Here is a 25,985-nt window from a genome sequence, read left to right as displayed (position 1 = left end):
AAGGAAGCCTTGGTGTGACGGTAAAATTGTCTTGTGTGACCTATATGTCACGAGTTCGAACCATGAAATCAGCCAATGATGCTTACATCAGGCATATATCACACCCTCATGTGGTGCAGTCTATCCCGAGCCTTGCATAAACACAGGATTCTTTGTGTACATGGTAGTCCTTAGTCCCTTACTGCTCGTGGGCCTCGCACTAAAAGGGTAGTATACCCGATTCATCTCTATTATTTATCTTTTAAGATCTTTTGCACTCTTTCGAAAAAATACTCCCTCCGTTCACTTTTGCTCATCCATAATGAATTTTGCACTTTTCAAAAAAAAAAAAAAAGTAAATATTTTGCCATAATACCATAACAGTGATAGTATTTCAAAAAGTCTTGAGAAATAATTTGAAAAATGAGTAGTTAATAATAAGTTGTAAAACCGTAATAAAATTATTTTTCTCTTGATTTGCTAAAATGGACAACAAAATATATATATATATATATATATATATATATATATATATATATATATACTTAATATAGTTGATAAGTAAAAGTGAAAGGAGAAAGTATTTAATAGCCTTAATTATAAGTTATTAGTGTAAATTACCCTTTATGTTTTTCCAAAAGGTTGCATTGAATTAAAACTCCACTAATTGGAGCAGTAAATTAAAAAAAAAAAACGTAATGAATTCTTTTTACTTTTTCGAAGATATCAAATATCTTGAAATAAATTCGATTTTCTAAGGTGACTCATCTCCCATGGCTTCTTATCTAGGATTTTTCCCTATATATAATGTAATAAAGACTTACTTATCATTTTTCTCAAAGTTTTTTAGTTTTTAGTAAATATCTTAACAATTTTAACAATTCATGTACAATTCTCCATAAAAGATTCTCACCCCATTATTAATGCCTTCAATTAAGGGATTCAGTTATATCCTTTCCTATTTTCTCTCCTCTCCTCGCTCTCTCTCATCTTCTATGCAAATTTGACTGCCAATAAACGCAGCTTTTCACTAACTGGTGGTCTCCACTTCCTATGACGAAAATCACATAATGTTTGGCACCCACCAATGCGCATAAGGTTTATTGTACTATATTTAATTAATGAGAAAAATAAGCAGTTAATTAATTTAAATTAATATGGCTACTAAATATTAAATTTGATAGCTTTGAAGCTTTGAATGCGGTATTCAGGTTTTACTATTTTGTGATTTGTTTGGATTCAATTTTCTTGCAAGTGATTGAGAGTATCTTTTGGAGTTTATATCTCATTTTTGAGGGAGATTGGTTAAGTATAGAGTTGGTTTTAGGTAAAAATTTAAAGTGAAACTAGAAGGAGAAGAAGTTGCAGAAATGGTATAATAATTGTATCATAATTGCATCTGAATTGTATATAATACATCAATACCTAAAACATGATTGTATGATAATTGTATTATACTTGTAACACAATTGTATCTAACTTGTATATGATACATTAATACCTAAAATAATGCCTAATATAATACTAACACAATTAAGTATACCATTCAGATACAATTAGTAAATGGATTGGGTTTGCGCTGCATAAGATATCATCACAATTCAGGATGACATGTTACACCCTACACTTTTTCCCCCGTAAGAAGTTGAAATTGGTAAGTTCTTTAAGTGCAACTAATCGGCCGGTGACATGTTATGGGGACAAAGGATGATTATGCATTTCATCAGATGCGCCAGCTGGCCCACCGAGCATAGTTGCCGCTATGGGACGGCCCATTTAGCACTTAGGGCGGTGGAATTTCGAGAACCTGATATAAAAAGTAGCGCAACTTCTCTTTCTTTCATTTTACACAATCTCATCAACTTCAAGCTCTTCCAAAATACTCTCGAACTCCTTCTAAGAACTCTTAAACGATTCAAGGCTAATCCAAGGTGAATCTAGCAGAATTTAACTAAAGAGTCGTGATTCTCACAGAGTCAGTTGTCTTCTTGTTATACTGATTTTGGAGATTTTCTTAGAAGTGAAGATAATTACCATAGAAGTGTAAGAATCCAGAAAGTGTAGTTAGTTATTCAAAAAGGTATGTAAGGCAGTATTCTTTCTTGGCATCACTTCGTATAAATGTTTCTTCCTAAATAATCCTTATGTTGCAAGCCTGAATTGGTCTAAATCTTTCTTAAAACATTGTTCATGATCTTGTATGTTCTTTATCGGTGGCATTTTCTTGTTCAATCTAAGATATTTTCGGATAATATCTTGAGGTTGTGAAATGTAGTTCATTCTAAGCCTAACTTTGATATCTCTTGTATTGACCTTGCATTGTACTTTTATATATGTGTATCTATTTTACTAAACCGAGTACCCGATGGGATCGGGTACAGAATGATGTGTTAGGCGATATTACTAAGCTCTCTATGAGGTTGGATACGAAATAATATATCATGTAATATTATCGATTTCTCTTAAGACCGAGTATGTCGTTTTGTTAAGGCCGGGTATAACTGAGTCCTCTTGAGGCCAGGTATAAACGAGTCCTCCTGAGACTTGGTACAATGTGATTAAAGCGTAAGACTTTACCGAGTCCTCTGTGAGGCCGGGTATGATTCAGACTATCCTCCTATCTTCTAACCTATAACCCTAATGCTCAACCTCTACAACTTTTCATCAAGGGTCATGTCCTCGAAAAATTATAGCCGCACCATGTCCTCTCTGATCACCTCTCTCCAATATTTCTTAGGCCGTCATCTACCTCTCCTCATTCCCGTCAAGGCCAACCGTTCACACCTCCTAACCGAGGAATCCAGGCTTCTTCTATGCACGTGCCAAAACCATATAAGCCTAGATTCCCGCATATTCTCTTCCATGGGAGCCACATCCACCTTCACCCGGATATCTTTATTCTTAATCTTATCCAATCAAGTGTACCCGCACATCCATCTCAGCATCTTCATTTTTGTAATTTTCATCTTCTGGATATGGAAGTTCTGTAGCTGAATAATATAATATTATAATATGTATAATGCATAACTCCAATGAGTGGCTTAACCCTTACAAAGCTTGCATACATTCATGATTCATGGTTATTGCAGGGTATGCCCCAGTGGCTTGTCTTAGTTATTCAGGTCAAATTTATGTATTCATACCTCTTATATTATAAGGGGCGAATTTATGTGGAGGGGGTGGGATACATACACCCATGCTTTCCTCCCTAGTCTATGAGCCCGTTTGGCTTAGCTGATTTAGAGTAGCTGATAAGCATTAGGTGCTGAAAAACACTTTAAAGTGCTGAAGCTGATTTAAAAAATAAGCAGTTATGTGTTTGGATAAAAGAGTTGAAATAATAATAAGCAACTGAAGAACTGAGTATACGAAAAGTTTTGTTTTAAAAAAAGTATTTTAGGGATAGAATAGTAAATATTTTGGTCAAACCTAAAGTGCTTATAAGCTGAAATTTGATAAGTTGGGGGAGACCAACTTATGACTTTTGACTTATTTTTTGCTCATAAGCACTTTTAATTTTACCAAACGCGTAGATAAGCCAAAAAATGTTTATAAGCCAGTTGGACCAGCTTATAAGCTTAGCCAAACACCCTCTATGTATAAACACTACCAATTTTAAAATTATCTATATAAATATGCTTGTGGCCACCAATGCTCAATTGATTACCTTAGTTCACTAGTAAGTTGGTGCCCCTGTGGTCCCCCAAGTCAAGGGTTCAATTTTCTGTCTTTATGCGATTTTTAATTAAGTTTTTTTATTATGTAAAAGTCCCTTTTGGCTAAAAAGTAAAAACATATCCCACGTTTTCAGGGAAAATTTGGGTATAATCAATCAAATCCCTAAAAACAAAATATACTGTCTCCCTCTCAACTCTCTATCTATCTATCTCTCTATCTATCTATTGGCTCTATGTGACTATGCAATGTGGATTCTTCAAGAAAGCAGCAATTTCTTCTCCATCACTCCATGTTCCTTTAAAATTCTCAGGTATATAACTATTCTCTATAGCTGAATAATATAATATTATCATATATATAATGCATAACTCCAATGAGTGGCTTAACCCTTACAAAACTTGCATACATTCATGATTCATGGTTATTGCAGTGTTGGCCCCAGTGGCTTGTCTTCGTTATTCAGGTCAAACTTATGTATTCATATCTCGTATGTTATCATGGACGGATTTATGTGGAGGGGGTTGGGATACATGCACCCATGCTTTCCTCCCTAGTCTATGTATAAAAAGTACCAATTTGAAAATTATCTATATAAATATGCTTGTGGCCACCCATGCTCAATTGATTACCTTAGTTCACTAGTAAGTTAGTGCCCCTGTGGTCCCCCAAGTCAAGGTTCGATTCCCTGTCTCTATGCGATTTTTTAATTAAGTTTTTTTATTATGTAAAAGTCCCTTTTGGCTAAAAAGTAAAAACATATCCCACGTTTTGAGGGGAAGTTTGGGTATAATCAATCAAATCCCTAAAAGCAAAATATATTGTCTCCCTCTCAACTCTCTATCTATCTATCTATCTATCTATCTATCTATCTATTGGCTCTATATGACTGTGGAATATGGATTCTTCAAGAAAGCAGCAATTTCTTCTCCATCACTCCATGTTCCTTTAAAATTCTCAGGTATATAACTACTCTCTTTCTTTACTTGAATTTTGATAGTTTATTGAATTTGTGCACATATTATGTTTGAGAAAATGCTTGGCCGAGTCAAAGATTGAAATCCATGGGAAAAAGAATTTATGTGAAGGAATTTCGACTTCTATTACTTGGGGCCTCTGTCCAAGTTCTAAATTTTTTTAGTTGTACATATCATTGAGTTGGTAAATAATTTTTTTTTAGTTACCAAAAACAAATTGAACAAGGAACTGCATGTACTATCTTAAAGATAATGGGGCACCCATATTCTCAAAATCCTGGATACACCTTTGTATGTTATGCCTTTGGTTTACATAAATTATCCGTCTTATATACATAGTACATGTTTCATACTGAAACCTCTTTCTTCTGGGCGTTGTGTTCCTACCCACATGTACAGATAGACCCGTTGACGTCCCTCCTTAGCAGGATGCCCATCTCAGCTGTTGGTTATCACACTCCATTTCTCCGGAGTAGACGTATAGAAGTCGATAGGTACTGGAGTATATGTCTTTATTATTTTGGGTATGGTGGTGGCTTTGTTCCGACCAAGTTATATATTATGGTACTCTTAGAGGCTTGTAGACTAGTGTTCAGTGTGTAAATAAATACTTGTATGACTCTGTTGGCAATGATAGAATATATGTTTTTGAAGTTGATGTTTTTTTTGCCTGTTAGTTGTGAATATTCCATCTTACTAATTGGAGATATGGTGCGCCTAGATTTAATGTTGGGAGGTCTAAGTATGGGCGTTGGTTCGCACGGGCCTTCGGATGTCGTGTGTCGGTTGCACATCCCGAGTTTAGGTTATGACCAACTTGGTATCAAAGCAGGTTTATCCTATAGAGTCTACAAGCCGTATCTAGTAGAGTATTTTTTATGGGTATGTCGTGCACCGTACTTATAAATAGAAGGCTACAGGATATTTAGGATGGATATCTTTCTTTATACTCTAGATCGTGCGATAGACCTGCATCGTTAGTGTCCACTTATAGTCCTTATCTTGTATATGTTCATAGTGATGCCTACTAGGAGATGTCAGACGGTTGTTCAGATATTAGATGAAGAGGCAGGAGAGGGTACTGGTCAGGTGCCATATGGCAATATGGATCAATGTGTATCCCATTATGAGGCTGACTCAGGCAGGGACAATACCACTACCCCCGGAACAATATAGAGAAACTAACGTACCCTCGATTCCTTCCTCGATTTCTCTTAAATAAGATACTAACATACCCCCTATTCCTCCCCCAATTGCTCCTAACTAAGATTTGGACATGAGAAGTGATGTGCACTTGTTAACTCGATTAGTGGCATCACAGGCCCAGTGTCATACCTCTGGCACCTCAGATAAAGTAGTTAGTGGGAGAATTCGAGATTTTATTAACCTAGACCCCTAGTATTCATATGAATAGATCCCAATGAATATCCTCGGAGCTTTCTAGATCAGATGCAGCGGACTTTACAAGTTATGCATGCCATTAATACTGAGCTAGTAGAGCTTGCTTCTTATATGTTTCAGGATGTTGTTGTGGCCTGGTATGAAATTTGGGAACAATCTAGGGGACCTCTTGCCCCACTATCAGGATGGAGAGAGTTTTCTGAGGCATTTCTTCAGCAGTATTTGCCTGTTGAGCTCCATCGAGCCAGGTAAGATAGATTTTTATGTTTGGAATAGAGTAGTATGAGTGTCCAGGAGTACAATATGCAATTTAACTCTTTGGATATGTATGCTCCTTCGGTTATAGCTGAGATGAGCGATAGAGTACATCGATTTGTGGGTGGTTTGGGATCACATTTGATTAATGAATGTACCACTGCTTCTCTAAGTAGAATTATGGACATTGCTCATATTCAAGCCTATGTGCAGAACATGGAGGATCACAAGAAGCAGTAGTGAGCCGCCTGAGAGCATGATTGGGGCTAGCATAAGAGAAATCGGTCCACAAGCAATGCAGGAGAGTCTCGAAGTGAGTTTAAACCTTCAATTCCTCGACATCCATCTTATCCGACGACTAGTGCACCATCAGAGTTCTAGGTCAGTGTCATTATAAAACCTCTTATTTTGGACAAGGACAGAATTCCTTAGGACAGTGTATTGTAACCAATTTGATAAGAACCATTTTGGATATGTCGCCAAAGTTTGGATTTATGTTATTTGTGTGGCAACCCGGTCACATTATGTGTTTTTGCCCGGAGAGAGGTAGAAGAAGTATGATGCGGTTGACAGGATTCATAGAAGCTTCTTCTTTATTAGTACGCCCTCATTGGCAGGGTCCACAAATATCAGTTAGACAAGGTAGAGGTAGATGTGTAGCGTCTAGCTCAAGTGGACAACATAATCGCATTTATGTATTGTCAGGTCGACAGGACCTAGAGTCATCACTAGATATGGTTATAGATATACTATCTATATTCTCTACTAATGTGTATGCTTTGATATATCCAAGTTCCACCTTGTCGTACATTACTCCGTTTGTAGATGATAAATGTGGTAAAAACCTGCTTACTACATCATCCATTTGAAGTGTCTATGCCCGAAAGTGAGTCTGTGATAACTAGAGGAGTATATCGAGGGTGTGAAGTAATGATTTATGACCACCACACCTTAGCTAATTTGAATGAATTAGAGATGGTAAAATTTGATGTTGTTATGGGAATAAATTATTACATCATCCATTTGAAGTGTTTACGCCCATAAGTAGGTCTGTGATAGTTAAACGAGTATATCAAGGGTGTGAAGTAATGATTTATGATTGCCAAATCTTAGTTGATTTGAATGAATTAGAGATGGTGAAATTTGATGTTATTATGGGAATGAATTGGTTAGCTTCTTGTTATGCTAATTTGGATTGTTGGAAGAAAGTTGTCCGCTTTAACTTCCTAGGAGAGCATGTTATTGAATGTAAAGGTGATGTTGCAGCACCTAAGGGAAGGTTTGTAGAAGATTTCTCTTATATTGCTGCCCCATTAACGAAGTTAACGCATAAGGCAGCTAAATTCAAATGGATTGATACTTGTGAAAGTAGTTTTCAAGGATGAAAGAATAAACTAACATCAACACCTATTTTAGCTTTACCCGAAGGATCAGAAGTTTATATTTTATGATGCTTATAGAGTAGGAATGGGTAGTGTTTTGATGCAACACAGTAAAGTTATTGCTTATGCTTCAAGAAAATTAAGGAAACACGAGCAGAATTACCTCACTTATGACCTTGAGTTAGCTGTTATATTTGCTCTAAAAATGTGGCATCACTATCTGTATGGAGTTCACATAGACATATTCACAGACCATAAATGTTTGAAATACATATTTAAGCAAAAATAATTGAATTTGAGATAGCAGAGGTGACTCAAATTGTTAAAGGACTATGATGTTTATATCATGTACCATCCTGGCAAGGCAAACCTTGTGGCTGACACGTTAAGTCAGAAGTCTATGGGCAGTTTATGGCATGTGTAAATTGATAGAATGGAGATGACTAAAGACTTTTACTAGTTGGCCAATTTAAGTGTATGATTGCTTGATACCGGTGATGGAGGAGTCATAGTTTGAAATGCTGCCGACTCCTCGTTAATGGTAGACTTGATGAGAATAATGGAAAGCTTCCCCGTGAGAAAGAGTAACTATTCGAAATATCCGTGGACGGAGACCTTAGATATAAGGGTCGGTTATGTGTTCCCGATGTCATGGGACTTCTAAGACAAATCATGGCACAAATTTACCAATCTCGGTACTCTATCCATTTGGGGTCAACCAAGTTGTATTATGAACTTTGATAGTTATGCTGGTGGAATGACATGAACCGAAACATTGTTGAGTATGTCTCTCAGTGTCCAAATTGCCAACATGTTAAGGTTGAACACCAAAAACCGGGAGGGTTGCTTCAGAATATGGAAATTCTGACCTAGAAATGGGAAATAATCAATGTGGACTTTATTACCAGATTACCATGTTCTCACTGAAAGTTTGATCCCATATGGGTTATTGTGGATAGACTCACCAAGTATAACTTATTTCCTACCTGTTAAGACCATTTTTTCAGCTGAAGATTATGCTAAGTTATATATTAAGGAAATAGTTCGACTTCATGGACTTCCAATTTCTATTATATCGGACAGGGGTACCTAGTTTATAGCTAACATTTGGAGATCGTTTCAAGAAGGTTTGGGTACAAAAATCAAATTTAGCACATATTTTCATCTACAAACGAACGACCATCTACCACTCATCGAGTTACTTGCAACAACGGTTACCATGCTACTATTCAGATGGCACCATATGAGGCTCTATACAGATGAAAGTGCAAATCCTCTATCAGTTGGTGTAACAAAATTATAGGGTCCTGATTTGCTGCAACAAGCTATAGAGAGGTAAAATGATTCAAGATGTATTAATGATCGCTCAAAGCAGGCAGAAATCCTACTCAAATAACCGACGCAAATATTCTTTAGGGTGCCACTTGTCACGCCCCGAACCTGGGGGCGAGACCGGCACCCGGTGCCTCACCTATCCTTGCATACCACTTGAGACTAAGGGACTCTGAACATATAATGTCATTCTTTGGCCATGGGCCACATTGCAAGATAATTTGCAAAGCAAAATATAAAAATAAATGGAGACTAACGCTGACTAATTGTCAATATAAAGTTGGGCCAGCAAGGCCGTCATAACTACTACAACTGACAAGTCAACAAAATATACATACAAGGCCTACAAGCCCAACATACTTCACTAACTGGCAGGATATGTCTACAAGCCTCTACAGATGGATGTACTGTGATCGGAATAGGGCCCCAACCTACCCATAGCTATATGAATATATATACAAGATGTACACAAAACTTCTAAACCCGAAAACTCCGAAGGACGTGGAGCTTACTAATAAAGCTGAACTCAGGCAATACCTAAGAGGTCTACCCGTCTGTCTGAACCTGCACACATGAAATGCAGCATCCCCAGAAATAGGGACGTCAGTACAAAATAATGTACCGAGTATGCCAGGTAAAAATATAGCTGAAAGTTGAAACTGATTTGATAATATAATAACTGAAAGCAACTGGAAGTCAAAAATAATCTGAAAATATGCTTACCTACTGATACTGACTCAACTCTCACAATATAGTAAGTAAAATAGATGCCCAGCCCTATAAGGCTCGGTATATATATAACTGCTCTGCCATAGTAGGCTTGTTTCTAGGCGCTCAACCATACAAGGCTCTATATCTCGGCCATGCTGGGCTCACTCATAGGCGCTCGGCCATAGTAGGATCGGTATATAACTTACCATCAGATCAGAGGTTGCCCAATAGGGGCCTGCCCATCGATTATAGCTCGACGGTAATGAGAACACTGTAATACTGTATATATAGACTCTCTGTTCTCTTGAATGGAAGAAGGAAATACTCAATTGAATATGAAGTTCCGAGAAGGAGAATATTATAAATTACGAGACTAGGAAAATATATGTAAATTTTGGGATATGAATTTTTTTGTGCCTCATTTTCAAACTCGTGTAATTGCAAGATCATGCCAAAATAAAGGGAGGGCTTAGCCTTAACATACCTGGAGTAGAGAAAAATCTGTATGCCGTACTCCCTTAAAATTGCAAAATCTCCGTTTGATTTATTGAAGATCCGCCGTTTTACGTTAACTGCCGGTTGTCTTCTTCGTTAGCTTCAGATTGCCCACATTTAGAGTTCTTTGTTATCCTCTTAATCGTTCAAAGATGTGTATCTTTGAATTGTTCATATTCAAAGATATGTAACCTTCTAGGATTTAATAATTCCTTATGTTGGAAGATAAGTATCTTTTGATTATTAAAAGATTTGTAGCTTTTTCTAATTACATGGCTTATCTTGGAATTGGTTGCCACCTAATCTAATATGACTAAGAGTCATTTGCTTTGTTAGTGGCTTGCTTCCATGTGGGGGTGGGGTGGGGTTTTAGTCTTATCTCAAACTCACTAGTTAATACCCGGTAATTAACCAATTACCCACATAATTAAGAATTGTCTCAAATTACTTAAAATACTACTTATTTCTAATACCTCTTATACGCCATACTATCATGGTCATATGGTACCTTGTATGGTTCTAGTCCATAAATATCGGGTATTATCGCTCGGCCAGTATTTATCCCAAATCGACAATCTTCAACGAAACTCATTTTCTTTGATTCATTTATCATTTTTCTTTCATGGCACTTACTTATTGCTTGATATAAATAGCATAAATGCTTATAATCTCAAAAAAATCTCATCCCCGAGTCTATGTCAATTAACTGATGACATAACTTTAACATACGAGAAATGCGAGATGTAACATTCTTCCCCCTTAGAAACATTCGTCCTCAAATGTTTATGCTTAGATATCTTGGAATTGTTTTTTGCTAAAGTCTCCTCCGTACATTAGAATAAAACCAACTTGTACGCATGACCACTGTCTATAAATTGCAACACTTGGCTTCACGAAACAGTCCATTATAAATTCTGAGAGTCAAAAATAAGAGCTTACCTGATGACCTACTGGCCTGAATAGGGTTGTGCTGAGGTATCCCACCTTGAACCGTATCTTCAGTTTGAAATAGGTGGGGGTATTTAGACTTCATTTCTTCCTCTTCTTGCCACGTCATCTCTTTCACCTTCTTGCTTCTCCATAAAACCTTCATGGATGCTATCTCCTTATTTCCTAGCTTGTGGATTTGTCGATCTAGGATGACAATCAGAATTTCCTCGTATGACAAGTCCTCCATAATTTGTATATCATCCATGGTCACCACTCGGGTATGTTAGTCAACGCACTTCCGTAGCATAGATACGTGAAAAACTGGATGGACAGACTCCAATTCTGAGGGCAATTCTAACTCATAAGCTACTTGACCCACTCTCCTAGTGATCCTATAAAACCCAATATATCGTGGACTAAGCTTTCCTTTCTTGCTAAACCTCATCACACCCTTCATAAATGACACCTTTAAGAATACCCAGACATTAACCATGAATTCTAAGTCTTATCGCTGCATGTCAGGATATGACTTATGACAACTCTGAGCTACCAACAATCACTCCCGGATAAGCTTTACTTTTTTATGGCCTGCTGAACCAGGTCTGGCCCATGTAACCCAAATTCTCCAACATCAAACCACCCTATAGGAAATCTGCACTTACGCCCATACAAAGCCTCGTATGGAGCCATCTGTTACTGAAATGGTAACTGTTATTATATGTAAACTCGATAAGAGGTAGATGTTTATCCCAACTTCTTTTAAAATCCAACACACATGCTCGTAACATATCCTCGAGCGTCTAAATTGTGCGCTCGGCTTGTGCATCAGTTTGTGGATGAAAAGTTGTGCTGAGATTCACCTGAGTTCCTAGACCTCTCTGAAATTACCTCAACAAATGTGCTGTAAACTGGGCCCCACATTCAGATATAATAGATATTGGTACTCTATGTAGTCGTACTATCTCCTTAATATATAATTTTGCATAATCTTCTGCTATATATGTAGATCTGACCGGTAGGAAATGAGCTAATTTTGTAAGCCTATCGGCTCTCACCCATACGGAATGGGATGAGAATGAGGTAAACCGGTGATAAAGTCCATGTTTATTGCCTCACATTTCCATGTCGGGATCTCTATAGTCTACATTAGCCCTCCTGGTTTTTGGTGTTCTATCTTCACCTGCTAGCAACTAGGACACTGAGCGACATATTCAGTAATGTTGTTCTTCATATTGTTCCACCAATACACATCTTTAATGTTATGATACATCTTCGTCGACCCAGGATGAATGGAGTACCACAAATAATGTGCCTCTGACATAATCTTGTCTTATAGCCCTGCTACATCTGGAACACACAAACGACCCCTATATCTGAGAACCCCATCTCCCTTGATCTCTAAAAACAGCTTCTTCTGCTGCAGAGCTCGCTCTATCAACTTGACCAACTCTGGGTCCTCGTACTAACTCTCCTTTACTTTAGCTATGAGAGATGATTTTGCAGTATTTTGGAGTACAACTCCTCCATTGCCAGAGTCTACTACCCGAACCCTCAAACAAGCCAATTGATGAATCTCTCTAGTTAATTGTCTTTTCTCAGCCTCTATATGTGCTAAGCTACCCATAGATCGACGACTTAAGGCATCTACTACAACATTAGCTTTCCCTAGATGGTAGAGAATGTTAACATCGTAATCTTTCAATAACTCAAGCCATCGCTTCTATCTCAAATTCAACTCATTTTGCTTGAAGATATATTGCAGGCTTTTATAATCTGTGAATACATCAACATGAACACCATATAAATAATGCCGCCATATCTTAAGTGCATGGACAACCGCAGCTAACTCGAGGTCGTGGGTTGGATAATTCCATTCGTGCTTCCTTAACTACCTTGAAACATATGCAATTACCTTACCATATTGCATTAGGACACATCCTAACCCGACACCTGAGGCATCACAATACATGGCATAACCATCTGGACCCTCTGGAAATGTTAGAACTGGTGTTGAGGTCAACATGTTCTTAAGCTCTTGGAAACTCTGCTCACAAGCCGTTGTCCACTGAAACTTAGTTTCTTTCTGCTTCAACTTCGTTAATGGTGCTGAAAGAGAAGAAAAACCCTTTACGAACCTTCGGTAGTATCCTGCTAAGCCTAGAAAGCTACGAATCTCTATTGGAGTGGTAGGTCTAGGCCAGGATTTCACATCCTAAATCTTTTGAGTACCTTTATACTTCCATAGGATACAATGTGCCCCAAGAATGATATAAACTTCAACCAGAACTCACATTTAGAAAACTTAGCATACAATTTATTATCACAGAAGGTTTGGAGTACTGCTCGTAGGTGGTCCGCATGCTCATCCTCTGAATGTGAATAAACCAGAATATCATCAATAAAGACTATCACGAACATATCTAAATATGGCCGAAATAGGCTATTCATCAAATCCATAAATACGACAGGTGCATTTGTCAACCCGAAGGACATGATAAGGAACTCGAAGTGGCTGTATCTTGTCCTGAAGGCTGTCTTGGGAATATATTTCTCCCGAACTCTGACCTGATGGTATCCCGACCTCAAATCTATCTTTGAAAAGCATCTAGCTCCCTGCAACTTATCAAACAAGTCATCTATCATTGGAAATGGATACTTATTCTTAATAGTTACCTTGTTCAGTTGCCTATAATCGATACACATCCTCAGTGAGTCGTCTTTCTTCCGTACAAATAGTACCAGTGCACCCCAAGGTGAGGTACTGGGTCTGATGAAACCTTTCTTCAGTAAATCTTTTAATTTCTCCTTCAACTCCTTCAATTCGGTAGGTGCCACTCTATACGGAGGGATGGATATTGGTTGAGTTCCCGGAAGCAAATCGATGCCAAAATCAATCTCTCACTCTGGAGGAATACCTGGAAGTTCATTTGGGAATACATTTGCGAACTCTTTAACTACTGGAATAGACCGAAGTGTAGGTATCTCAATATTTTCATCTCTAACTCGCACAATATGATAAATGCACCCTTTGGCGATCATCTTCCTCGCCTTTAGATAGGAAATAAACCTACCTCTAGGTGTCCCTGTATTACCTACCCATTCAATGACTGGCTCGCCCAAAAAATGAAATCTAGATATCTTTGCTCGACAATCAACTATGGCATAGCAAGCTGCCAACCAGTCCATGCCCAAGATAGCATCAAAATCCAACATCTCTAGCTCAACTAAGTCGGCTGAGGTATGATGACCACAAACTGACACCGTACAATCTCGTAAACCCGTCTAGCAATAACCGATTCTCCGACCAGTGGAGATACCGTAAAAGGATCACTTAGTATTTCAGGCACTATACCAAACTTCCCCATAAAAAATAGGGTAATACACAATAAGTAGATCCTGGGTCTATCAAGGCATAAGCATCGTGAGAGCAAATGGCCAACATACCTGTCACAATGTCTGGTGAGGATTCCTGGTCATGTCAACTCACTAACGCATTGCTACGATTCTGGTACCACCTGAACTTCTACCTCTGCCTCGACCTCTACCAGCCGAAGACTGAGTCTCACGCCTAAAGGATGCACGGACATAGATGATCCTGTTGCTGAATTCGTTGGTTGCTCCATAGCCCTAGAATCTCTATTTGGGCAATCTCGCATCATATGCCCGGACGTCCACATATATAACAAGCATTAGAACCGGATCGGCATTGGCCCAAGTGTCCTCTATCGAAGATGGCACAATGCAGCGGAAATGGCCATGTCTGCCCCGAATCTTGCTGTCGTTGTGTTTACCTTGAAAATGGTAATTACAACTAAATTTGATTCTGTAGTTCTAAAAATACGTGATATATTTTTATGCTAGTTTTTTAGGCAATAGATGCTAAATGAAAGACTTGGAAACAAAATATAAGTTAGAAAACAATATGATAACCAAACCGACTGGTTAATAATCGGGGCCTCGAGGTCGAGTCTGATGTTAGGCTAGGAGCTATCGAAGGTGGATTAACAGTTATAATAATGTCGCTGCCGATCCAATTCCCAAAACGCATTGATTGCACCTGCCGGTACGTCTTTCAATGAAATTGATTGCGTCATTGGTTATTCTGCCACCCTTCCTATAAATGGGAGCCTTCTTAAATCAAAACTTCATTCAAATGTTCTTCAACCAACCCTTTACCCCTTTCTTCTCTTCATCTTCATCCATTATTATTTCCTATGTTTAAGGCCCGTGGCCTTAAGGTTACATGGTAGTGTCCTCATCAGCTACGCCATGGGCTCTTTCTAGAGCTTTCCCTCCTCCAGCGAGATTTTATTGAATTGTTGTTGTTGGCCCAAGGTAATGAGATAGGGGTGCCGATTTCTTCCAACTCAGGAAGATATTTGGACTCTACATGTTGCTTAGGAGGATATTCGGACTTTACATCGTTGCTCACCTCCCTACTCCTGCTTGGTGTGACACTTCATCCCTTTTGCTTTCCGTGGGATGAAGTGGAACTAACGACCACTAGCTTGCACGTCACAATGTTCCAAGAAGTGGACTCAAAGTAGCAGTGCAAGTAAGGCTGACGCCCGCCAAGTCTTCTATCGGGCTAGGATCTTCTTTGCCTAGTAAAGCTTTTGCCCTTTGGCGGGCTACAACTTTTACTTCATCTTTTTCTACTTCTTCTGCCTCATTTTACACCCTCTTCCTCGTCCTTGAAGACTCTGTTGGGGAGGCCGAGATGAAGTCCCAAAGAAATGATTCTTGAACGCGCTGCTCCTGAGGAAGTACCCACGATAATAGATTAGACTTTTAGCTATTGCTTTTGTTTCTTTATTTTTTTGTAAGGACCCTTCGTGGGCTTTTGTAATCATGTGTTTATGAATACAAAGATGTTTCTTCAATTTGTCTCTGATTTATGCTATACTTCCCTTTATCTGCGTTTGTGAAGAATCTGAATGCATGGTTCTATCGATTGGTACGAATATCGAGCCCGGGTGTAAGTATTTTTCTGGATCTTGATTGATTAACATAACTCCCTGTGGAACCCTTTGTTGTTCCTTGGACCGAGCCCGGATTGGATTGATAAACTCGGGTCGTCGGGGCCCCCGATTTCGGGTTGAATGAAAATAGGGCTTCAAAATTTTTAGAACGAAGCTTGACCTTTTAGGCCCTGGTGATAGCCCTTGAAAGGGAACTTGTTTGGAAAAGATAACCTTTAGGCTTTCGAGAGAAGTCCCCAAGCAAGAGTTTGTTCAAGCTCGGGCGACCTAGAAACTTGTTTTGAACTTAGAGTGAAGATAGCCTTAAGGCGTTGCAGATAGATCCCGGATGAGGGATCACCCAGATTTAGATGGTACTTGGGTTAAAGTAATCGAGGTGATGGTTTTAACTCGACCTGAGGACTCATGTAGCTCGAGGTCCGGAGGGTCGGGTAAATGACCCGTACTTACAATAGCAAAAATCCTCGAGGTAGGGTACCACTTCGAGAACAAACCCATATGAGTGGGTTTGCAGAGCTTGTCTTCTTTTCGATAGAGGTCCTCGAGATCGGGTACCATCTCGAGGATTGTAATGATATTAATGGCTCCTTAGAGCATGTTCTCCTTTTGACAGGGGTCATCGAGATTGGGTACCATCTCGAGGCAGGTAGTAATATTAATGGCTCCTTAGAGCATATCCTCTTCTTGATAGAGGTCCTCGAGATTGGGTACCATCTCGAGGTTTGTAATGATGTCAATGGCTTCTTGGAGCCTATCATCTTTTTGACAGAAGTCCTCAAGACCAGTTACTATCTCGAGGCTTGTAATGAAGTCAATGGCTTCTTGGAGCCTATCTTCTTTTTGACGGAAATCCTGAGATCGGGTACCATCTCGAGGCTTGTATCGATGCGGGGTTTTTTTATCCTTAAAATATCGTATGTCAGCGTTAATTTGCATGACATGGTTATGAAGCAACCAAGGCAATTCCGTTGGCACATCTTCCCAAAGCGAAAAATGGCTTAGTCAACATTTTTAATTAGCTATTGAGGCAAGTGGATAGTTGCCTCTTTCTCCGCATATAGGGTTATATTCCTTCTTTTGAGGATTCCGCTATTCCGAGTAGTTATCCTCCTCTATAGAGATTTTCTTTCCTGCGTTAGGCCCTTTACCATTTCAACTTTGAAGACCTTGCTCAAATTCCTGCTCCAATTCCATAGTTTTACCACAGTTATGGCTGCTACACCAGGGTCCGCTCGGCAAGGAGAGGGGAGATCCACCCTCGAAGTTTATTTCTTTAATAGGAGAGGGAAACCTTGAGTCAGTGAGGAAAGATTGTGGATGGGGGGAAGAGGTAGTACTGCGGGCACCTTCCCCGGGAGAGAGCATTATAGATCATGCCGAGGGGTTTTTGAACGTGCACACGTACCCCTTTACGCTAGACCCCCTGATAGGGCTGTGCTCGAATTCTATTGAACGTACCTGGTTACCTTGGCACAGGTTCACCCGTCATTTTGGAGGATAGTATTGATGATTAGGTTCTTTGCGGAAGAAACAGGGCTCGAATTCACTCTTAGTCATCTTATCAGGCTGTATCGGCCTTTTCACCATCGGGGTTTGCTGACCCTACGATGCCGATCCACCACGCCTTTCATTGTTGATGATGAAGAAGACAGGGATCAGGGACAGATGAGCCAATTCGTCTGAGTGCGAACTATCGATATTATCCTTGTGGAGTTTCAGCCATGTCCTGAGGAATGGAATTTTACGCATAAGTGATGTACTTGTGCCTTCGTAGTTTTGCTTACGGTGTAGGCGATTTCCGTAAATGCGCCTTCCTTTCCCTTTATATAGCAATATCTTGGATCTCGTGTGAGGTCCCCGAGATGACAGATTGAGCTCGGAAGCTGACGACTCACTCGGCTTACAATAAGCGTAAGTGGCGAGCTTTGTCTAAGGGCAGATATGAGGCTAAACACCACGATACGTGCTATGTGACCTGCTCCTTTTTTGGAAAACACTTTCTTTTTATGCGTACTAACCCCGTCATTGTAGGCATCGAGGAGTCCTCCGAGGTGAGACCGTGCCCCCTCGGAGAGGGAGAAGGATCGACAGCTTCTGGGCTACGGAATGATAACAATAAGTAAAAAAGGGCCTTCGCAGGGCGATGATGCTTGTAGCAAGACGAGTCTAGGCTGAGGGCTCAGAGAGGATGTGTCGGTTGAGCCTGATGTGACCGAGATCTCTGGCTTTAGAAAAACGGTTCCACCTCCATTTTGACATTCTTTTTTCGTCCAAGGTACCTCGAGGAATGAGGGTTTTCTGCCATCCACTTCTTCTCCCGTCGAATGTACTTTGAGAGATGTTCGAAGCTCGGGGCCGCATGCACTGAGCAATCGTGCCTCAACTGGGAGCGGTTCTTCTGGGGTAGACAGAGAAAAACTAGTAGATATGCGCTCATCATTCGAGGAAGCTCAACGATTCTATTCTAAGGTGAGTTTTGGCCATCCGTGTTGATTTTATAGTTTTGTAATTTTTACTCTCTTATCGAGTTTCTCTTTCATAAGCCTTTGACAAGCTTAACTTCGAGCTGCTTCACCGTGAGGCTAGGCTGCGGAAAGCTTTGGAAGGGGAGAAATCTCTCAGGCTTCTTTGCAAAAAAAGGAAGATGAGCTGGTATACCTGCGGTATGAGGTAGATCAAAGTCGGAACTACGAAAGCCATCTCGAAAGATAGGTAACCTTCATTTCGTGTCGATGTTTGCTTCTCCTTCTGCTTTCAGAGATTAATACTCTGATATTCCAATTGGAGAATAAAATGGAGGAGCTGGAATGACTTTGGGGCGAAGTTGGACGGGTTAAACGCGAGCGTAATGAGCTAAAAGCTCAGGCAAATGCCCAAGTTGCGGCCAAGGAGGATGATTTAGCCAAGGCTTCCGCCCTCAAGGTGCAACTCCGAAATGCTCGTGCAAACAGTTATGCCCGAGCGAATATGATTACAAGGCTCAAGTCTGAGCTTTTGAAGATGAAGTCTGAAGTTGTGGATGCCCAGGCCGAAGCCGTAATGAGCCGCACTAAGGCTGACAAGAAAGTGGCGGTCTATTTAAAGGATGTTGTCGATGCTCGAGCTGAGCTGAGAAGGGTTCTTGACCGTGAGAGCAAGAGCAAGGAATATGCTCGGTATAAATCTCGAAGGGAGACCCTCGAGGAGATCCATGCTAGGGGCTTTGACCTCTCGAAAGAGGTGAAGCAGGCAAAGGCGGATGAAAATAATGCTAGGTCTCTTCTGTCAGATGTCGAGGATAGTAAAAAAGAGTCCGACGAGCCATAGTCCCCGAGGGGGACGTAGATTAGGCCTTCCCTTTCTGATTCTGTGTATAGTATTTTCAAAGAACAATGTAAATGGAGCTTGTATTTCTTCGCATATATGTATTAAAGGAAGCCTTGCGGTTTTATTTTTCATATACTTCCCTTTGCTTCGATGTTTTCCAGTTATTAGCCAGGTCAATTGGTTTTTGGATAGAACCCTTAGGTTTATAGTATGGCCCTGGGGCTCATTGGGCTAGCCCGTAGGCTCTTACGCGCTCGGTCAGTATGACTTTTTAGTATAAACCGGTATTTTGAGCTCTTATGCTTTTTCTCTTAGGCATATTTAGTTAACTATTTTGGGTCCAGTCTCTGAGTCGGGTTTCAACTCGAGCTCATTTGACCCTCAAGTTTTTGAATTTAAGGCTAGCCCTTAGGCTCTTACGCACTTTTTTTATGGGCTATCGACAGTGGCTCTTACACAATGGGTCGGTACGACCTTTTATATGGGCTGGCGATAATGTCTCTTACGTATTGGGTCGATACGACCTCTAGTATGGGCTAGCGACAGTGGCTCTTACGCATTGGGTCAGTACGACCTTTAGTAGGCTTTATTTTTCCCTCGTTAAGGACTTTTAAAGTTGTGTTTGCCTGAATCTTTGACGGTTTGATAGAAAACTCGATTGTGAGCCGTTATATGGCGATGATCGAGCACCTCGGGAGGTTTGGCTCGGTGGCTTAGTATCTCGAAGCCTATAGTTTGGAGATGACATGGTCGAAGCACTTTTGCCTAATGTCGAGGGTAGCCTGTTTAACCGGTTATTTTTGAAGTAATTGAAGGCTTATAATTTTATAGCGATGATTGGGCATCCTCGAGAGAGTTAGTTTGGCCGGTACAGCTTTATGACCGTAGTCATTATGTTTGACCGCAACCTTTCAATTTCCGAGTGAAGTAGTTTCGGCATCTATATCGAGGGTATGCCTTTTTAGGGGTCTTACAAGTTTGATATATAGCCTTAACTTTATGATCAGGATTATGCCTTTTATAAGGGATTACAAATTTTTGCATGCCTTTGAGGTCTTACAGTTTTAGTCACTTGGTACCAGTGTGGTTCATGTCTTGCTTGAGGTCTTACAGTTTTGGTTACTTGGTACAAGTGTGGTACATGCCTTGCTTTAGGTCTTACAGATGTTGTTATTGCCTTATATAGGTCTTACGAGACCGAAGCTGCCCGCATGTGGTCTTATGGCCTCGGGTTTTGATAAGTCAATAGGGGTGGTGATTGGTGGCAGTCCCCGAGTCATCGAGAGTTTCTTGGCTCGGGAACCATTACTTGTAAACTCGGTATTGCCTCATTAAGGGCTTACGATTTCAGAGTTTCCGACCCGGAGGTCATGTGTCCTTGAATTTTCGATGCCAGTCCCCGAGTGTTCGGGACGTTTTTGGATTTGGAGTTGTTTTGTGATCTTGATGTTGCCTTACTGAGGGCTTATGAGTTTGAAGCTCTGACCTGGGGGTCGTATTGTTTCGAGTTGTTGACGCTAGTCCCTGAGTACTGGAGACATGTTTTGGCTTTGGGGGTCGTTTTGTGAACTTGATCTTGACTCACTGAGGGCTTACGAGTTTGAATCTCCGACCCGGGGGTCGTATTGTTTCGAGTTGTAGAGGAACCATTTTTGCAAAAATACTGAGCTTCTTTGAAACGTGAAATGCTTTTGGAAAGTATTCTTTGATTACTTGGTACAAGTATACATGTTTTTGTTGTCAAGGGCTTGGTGGTTCTATACGGACACGGTTCGGTCGACCGTTTGGCCTGGTACATTATTTTCCTATCGAGACCCTATTTAGTGCATCTTGACTTCTCCAAGTAGGTGACCTTCCGGGGGGATGCCCCCAGTATTCGAGGTTGATTGCAAAAGAAGCCTTGAATAATTGTCGAGTCTTCCTTAGGTAGCATATAGGTGTTGCCTCGTTAAAAACCTTGCTGGTAAAACCCTTCTTGGGTTAAAATCCGGTCGAAGGAAAAGAGTGCAACGCATGCTTTTGGAACCTAAGGCTTTCGAGTTGGAAATTACTTCGGCCATTTCGATCGGATACCTGCATTCAGGTTAGTATAAAATGTAACTGAAAAAGGAGGTGACCATACATTAGTGCTGACGACGCTTCAGATCTTGATGTGATTCAATAATTTGTTATGAGGACTTGGTACGGTCTTTTGTTTTGTTTAGTCGGTCGTAGCCGAGAATGTATCTTGTTATCGCTATTTTACTGTTTGCTAATTCTTTAGCTCCTTCGATGGTATAGGTATTGGTGTCGGTGCCACATCGTGCACCGCGAACATTTCTCTTGTCGCATGCTGTTCCTCGTAGACGGTTTTTATCCCATCCTTTGTCGGGAATTTCATCATTTGATGGAGGACGGATGGTACTTCTATCATGTATTATATCTATGGCCTTCCAAACAAGGCATTATATCTCATGTCTCCTTCGATGACATGGAATTTGGCATTTTGGGTTGTGCCGGCCACGTTGACTGGGAGGGTGATTTCCCCTTTCATTGTTTCGCTCGCCATATTGAATCTGTTGAGGACTCTAGAGGTGGACACGATTTGGTTAAGCATCCCGAGCTGCTCTACTACCCTCGACCTGATAATATTGGCCGAGCTACCTAGATCCAAAAATACATGTTTAATTTGAATTGTATTTACAAGGAAAGAGATTACCAGTGCATCATCGTGAGGTTGAGACAAGGTATCGATGTCCTCGTCGCTATATGTGAGAGCATCTTTGGTATGTAACCCCAAGTTCGCTTTTCTCTGGTGATGGATATTTTTGTTCTTCTGATCATGGGCTCTTGTGGAGCATCGATGCCTCCCAAGATCATATGGATGACATGTTGCGGCTCATTTGTTTCATTCTTCTTGGTCACTTCTCTTTTCCGGAACTGATTTTTTGGCCCGGTCGCTGAGGAATTCTCGGAGGTGAGCTTTGCTGAGTAGTCGAGCTACTTCTTCCCGGAGTTGCCGGCAATCCTCGGTCCTGTGACCATGCATGTTGTGGAATTCACACACTAAGTTACGGTCCATTTGTGAAGGATCTGATTGCACGGGCCTTGGCCACCTGGTGTCTCTAATTTTACTGATGGCGAATACGATGTCTGAAATATCGACATTGAAGTTGTATTCCGACAAGCGAGGTGACTCCATTGGCCCTGTGTGCCTATCAAATCCAGCTCTACTGACAAGTCCCCGAGGGTTATGACAACGATCCATTCTTCGGTCATTGCAGGGTATGTTGTGCCTTGGGGAGTTTCTTCTATCTTTGGTGTATGGTTGATATCTCTCTTTGTTCGACTTTGACTACTTTGCTGGAAGCCTGTTAGGATATACCGAGCCCGAGGGGGATCCTAGTTGGTCGTCTTCGACCCTGATCTTTGATTGATATCGGTTATGAACATCCGACCAAGTCACGGTGGGGTATTCAACCAGATTCTATTTTACCTATTTCGAAGCCACAAAGCTTCGTTCATTCAAACCTTAAGTGAAGGCCTACACTGCTCAGTCGTCGAAGATGGGTGGTAGTTTCATTCGTTCCATTTGAAAGTGAGACATGAACTCTCACAGCATTTCGTTCTCCCTCTGCTTGATTTTGAAGATGTCAGATTTCCTTGTAGCTACTTTGATTGCGCCAGCATGTGCCCTTATAAAAGAATCTGCTAGCGTGAACCAGGTTGTAATACCACATCATTGCCCCCTTTGAAAGCATTTCTCCAAATTTTTTCAGTAGGACAGACTCGATCTTGTCATCCTTTAGGTCATTGCCCTTCACCGGACAAGTGTAAGCAGTGACGTGCTCGTTGGGGTCTGAGGTTCCGTTGTACTTTGGAAGGTCGGGCATTCTGAACTTATTTGGAATGGGTTTTGGGGCCTCTTCCTGTGGGAATGGCTTTTGTACAAACTTTTTCGAATCTACATCTTTCAGAATCGGGGGTGCGCTCGAGATTTGATCGACCCTAGAATTGTAGGTCTCTATCTTCTTGTCGTTGGCTTCTATCTTTTTTTCGCCTGACTCTATCCTCTTTATAAGGTTATCAAGCATCTTTATGAGGGTGGGATCGGTTTCCGACCCGTTGTTACTTGATCTTTCCGGTACCTGCTCAGCTGAAGCCGTTCCCGGTGCTACCGTGCTGGGAGTTTTCTGGTGACTTTGCAGCTGAGCTATCGCCAACTGTTGTGCATGTAACATTTCAAAAATAACGTGAAGGCTAACCTCTTGTTTTTCCCTAGGTGGGGTTTTCTGAGCTTTTTATTGGTCTCCTTGGTGTGCGCTCCTGTTAGTGCGGGAGCTTATATCGACGTGCTGGGCATCGCGTGATGCCGCATCCGCGGGGATCGGCTCTCGCAAGCCTTCAGGGTTTAGTGGTGGTGCGCCAATACCTGGAACGGGCTACACCATTCTCTTCGTGGTTCTCAAAGACCGTTGTTTTCACATCCATTTACTAAGTTAGACATTTTGACTTGAAATCGAAGATCTTGGACAAGAAAAAATGTGAAAGATAACTTGCGTTATAGAGTGAACCAACAAGAAAATAATCACTATTATTTTTAGCCCCACAGTGGGTGCCAAACTATTTACCTTGAAAATGGTAATTACAATTAAATTTGATTATGTGGTTCTAAAAATACGTGATCTATTTTTATTCTAATTGTTTAGGCAGTAGATGCTAAATGAAAGACTTGGAAACAAAATAAGAGTTAGAAAACAAGGTGATAACCAAACCAACTGGTTAATAATCGAGGCCTCGAGCTTGCCAATTTGGGGCCTCGAGGTCGAGTCTGATTTTCGGCTAGGAGCTATCAAGGGTGGATTAACAGTTATGATAGAATCAATGACGGCTCTTTATGGCCAATAATAAGCAATAAATGAAGAACAATAAATGGAACACAATGAATATAAGTAATAAATGCAAGTAATCAGATCAAGAGAATATGTTAGAGAGCAGAGAGAATGTTCTTGTGTGTTCAATATTGAGCAACGGATCCTTTAATAAATGACAAGGATCCCCTTTATATATGAGGGAGAATCCTAACATAGTACAAACGTATTTATTGCCAATATGCATGGTTGATATAGCTAATTAATGCCACAGTACAGGCTTGAGCTAGCCAAATAGACTAGGTCAACTTTTAGTCATATGCCTTGGGAATTTTCCACTCTTTCACCATAACTATCGATATGTATTGCCTCGAGATTGGACGTCGATAACCCTCGGGTGTTAATCTTGACCATATCCTCGATCTTTTGGAAACATGCTTACGAATCATTGTAATGACCGAAAATTGATCCCTCCGATTTTACCGTATACACGCTGCAAAACTGACGTCTGGGAGCTTTCACCTAGTGCTGACTGAGTATAGTGGTCATACCCGTAACCCTGTAGCTGAGGTGGCGAAGGCCTAGGTGGTCGTTTGAAGTACTGGGGTCTGTAACAACCTTGAGAGTGCTCCTGAAACCTAGAAAATCTCATCCTCTTACGCTGCCTTAACACAGTCCTCTCTGTACCCTGCTACCGATGCCTACTCCTTTCTATATTCTGGGCAAATGCCTGAATCCGGGAGATATCCATACTATCCTGCAATGTAGCGGTGGCACATGCCTCGATAAATTCTAGGGCCAACCCTGTTATAAACGTGTGGATCCTGTCCCACATAGTAGCAAATATAGATGGTGCATATGTGTCCAATGAGTCAAAACAGACTATACTCTCAAACACTCATATTGCCCTGCTTGAGGGTAAGAAACTGATCGAATCGAGCCTGCCGAATCTCCCGCGGTAAGTACTGGTCAAGGAAGGCATCTGAAAAATTCTCCCAAATAGATGGAGGTGTATCACGTCCCCTGGACCTTTCCCATCCCTCGTACCAAAGGATGGCTATATCTCGGAGTCGAAAAGCTGCGAGCTCGACTGCCTCTTTCTCTGTGGCATGCATAACCCGAAAGATCCTGTGAAGCTGATCTATGAAATCTTGCGGGTCCTCCCTCTGATTTGTCCCTGTGAACTCTGGGGGAATCAAAGCAATAAACTCTCGGTCCCTTGAACTCCCAGACCCCTTAGAAGGTCCCGCACTAGTGGATGCCCTAGCCTGTTGCTGGGTAGCTACCAACTGTGTCAACAAATGCACCGCACTCCTCAGATTGGGCCTCATTTACTGGGGCTACCCTGCTAGTCTTATCGCCTCCTAATACTTTCCTCTAGCTAGCCGTAGACTTCCTAGTCACCATCATCTGTGCATGCAAACGCCAACACGTAACTTTATCTCAAATTTCCTATAACTCAGTTCTATAGCACGATTTAGATTTGAAAGAAAGGTAACTAACTCCTAAATGCCCTATAGTCCCCTATTTATATAATGTGGTGCACCACACATCTATAAACAAGACCCTACTAGACACAGCTTGTAGACTCCCTCGGATAGAATTTCTCTGATACCACTTCTGTCACGCCCCGAACCTAGGGGCGAGACCGGTACCCGGTGCCTCACTTATCCTTGCGTACCACTTGCGACTAAGGGACTCTGAACATAT

The 25,985-nt window shown here is 40.8% G+C and overlaps 1 protein-coding gene across 1 annotated transcript; it reads right to left on the bottom strand.

Annotated features, from left to right (window-relative positions):
- Positions 1 to 25,165: 25,165 nt before the first annotated feature.
- LOC138886176 (uncharacterized) lies at positions 25,166 to 25,606 on the bottom strand. The gene has a single exon (XM_070167215.1). The coding sequence runs from the start codon at positions 25,604 to 25,606 to the stop codon at positions 25,166 to 25,168; it is 441 nt and encodes a 146-aa protein (XP_070023316.1).
- Positions 25,607 to 25,985: the final 379 nt, after the last annotated feature.

The sequence above is a fragment of the Nicotiana sylvestris genome, chromosome 2 (genome assembly GCF_000393655.2).
Source record: "Nicotiana sylvestris chromosome 2, ASM39365v2, whole genome shotgun sequence".
In the NCBI taxonomy this organism is placed as follows: Eukaryota; Viridiplantae; Streptophyta; class Magnoliopsida; order Solanales; family Solanaceae; genus Nicotiana; species Nicotiana sylvestris.
This window is presented reverse-complemented; position numbering and strand designations above follow the sequence as displayed.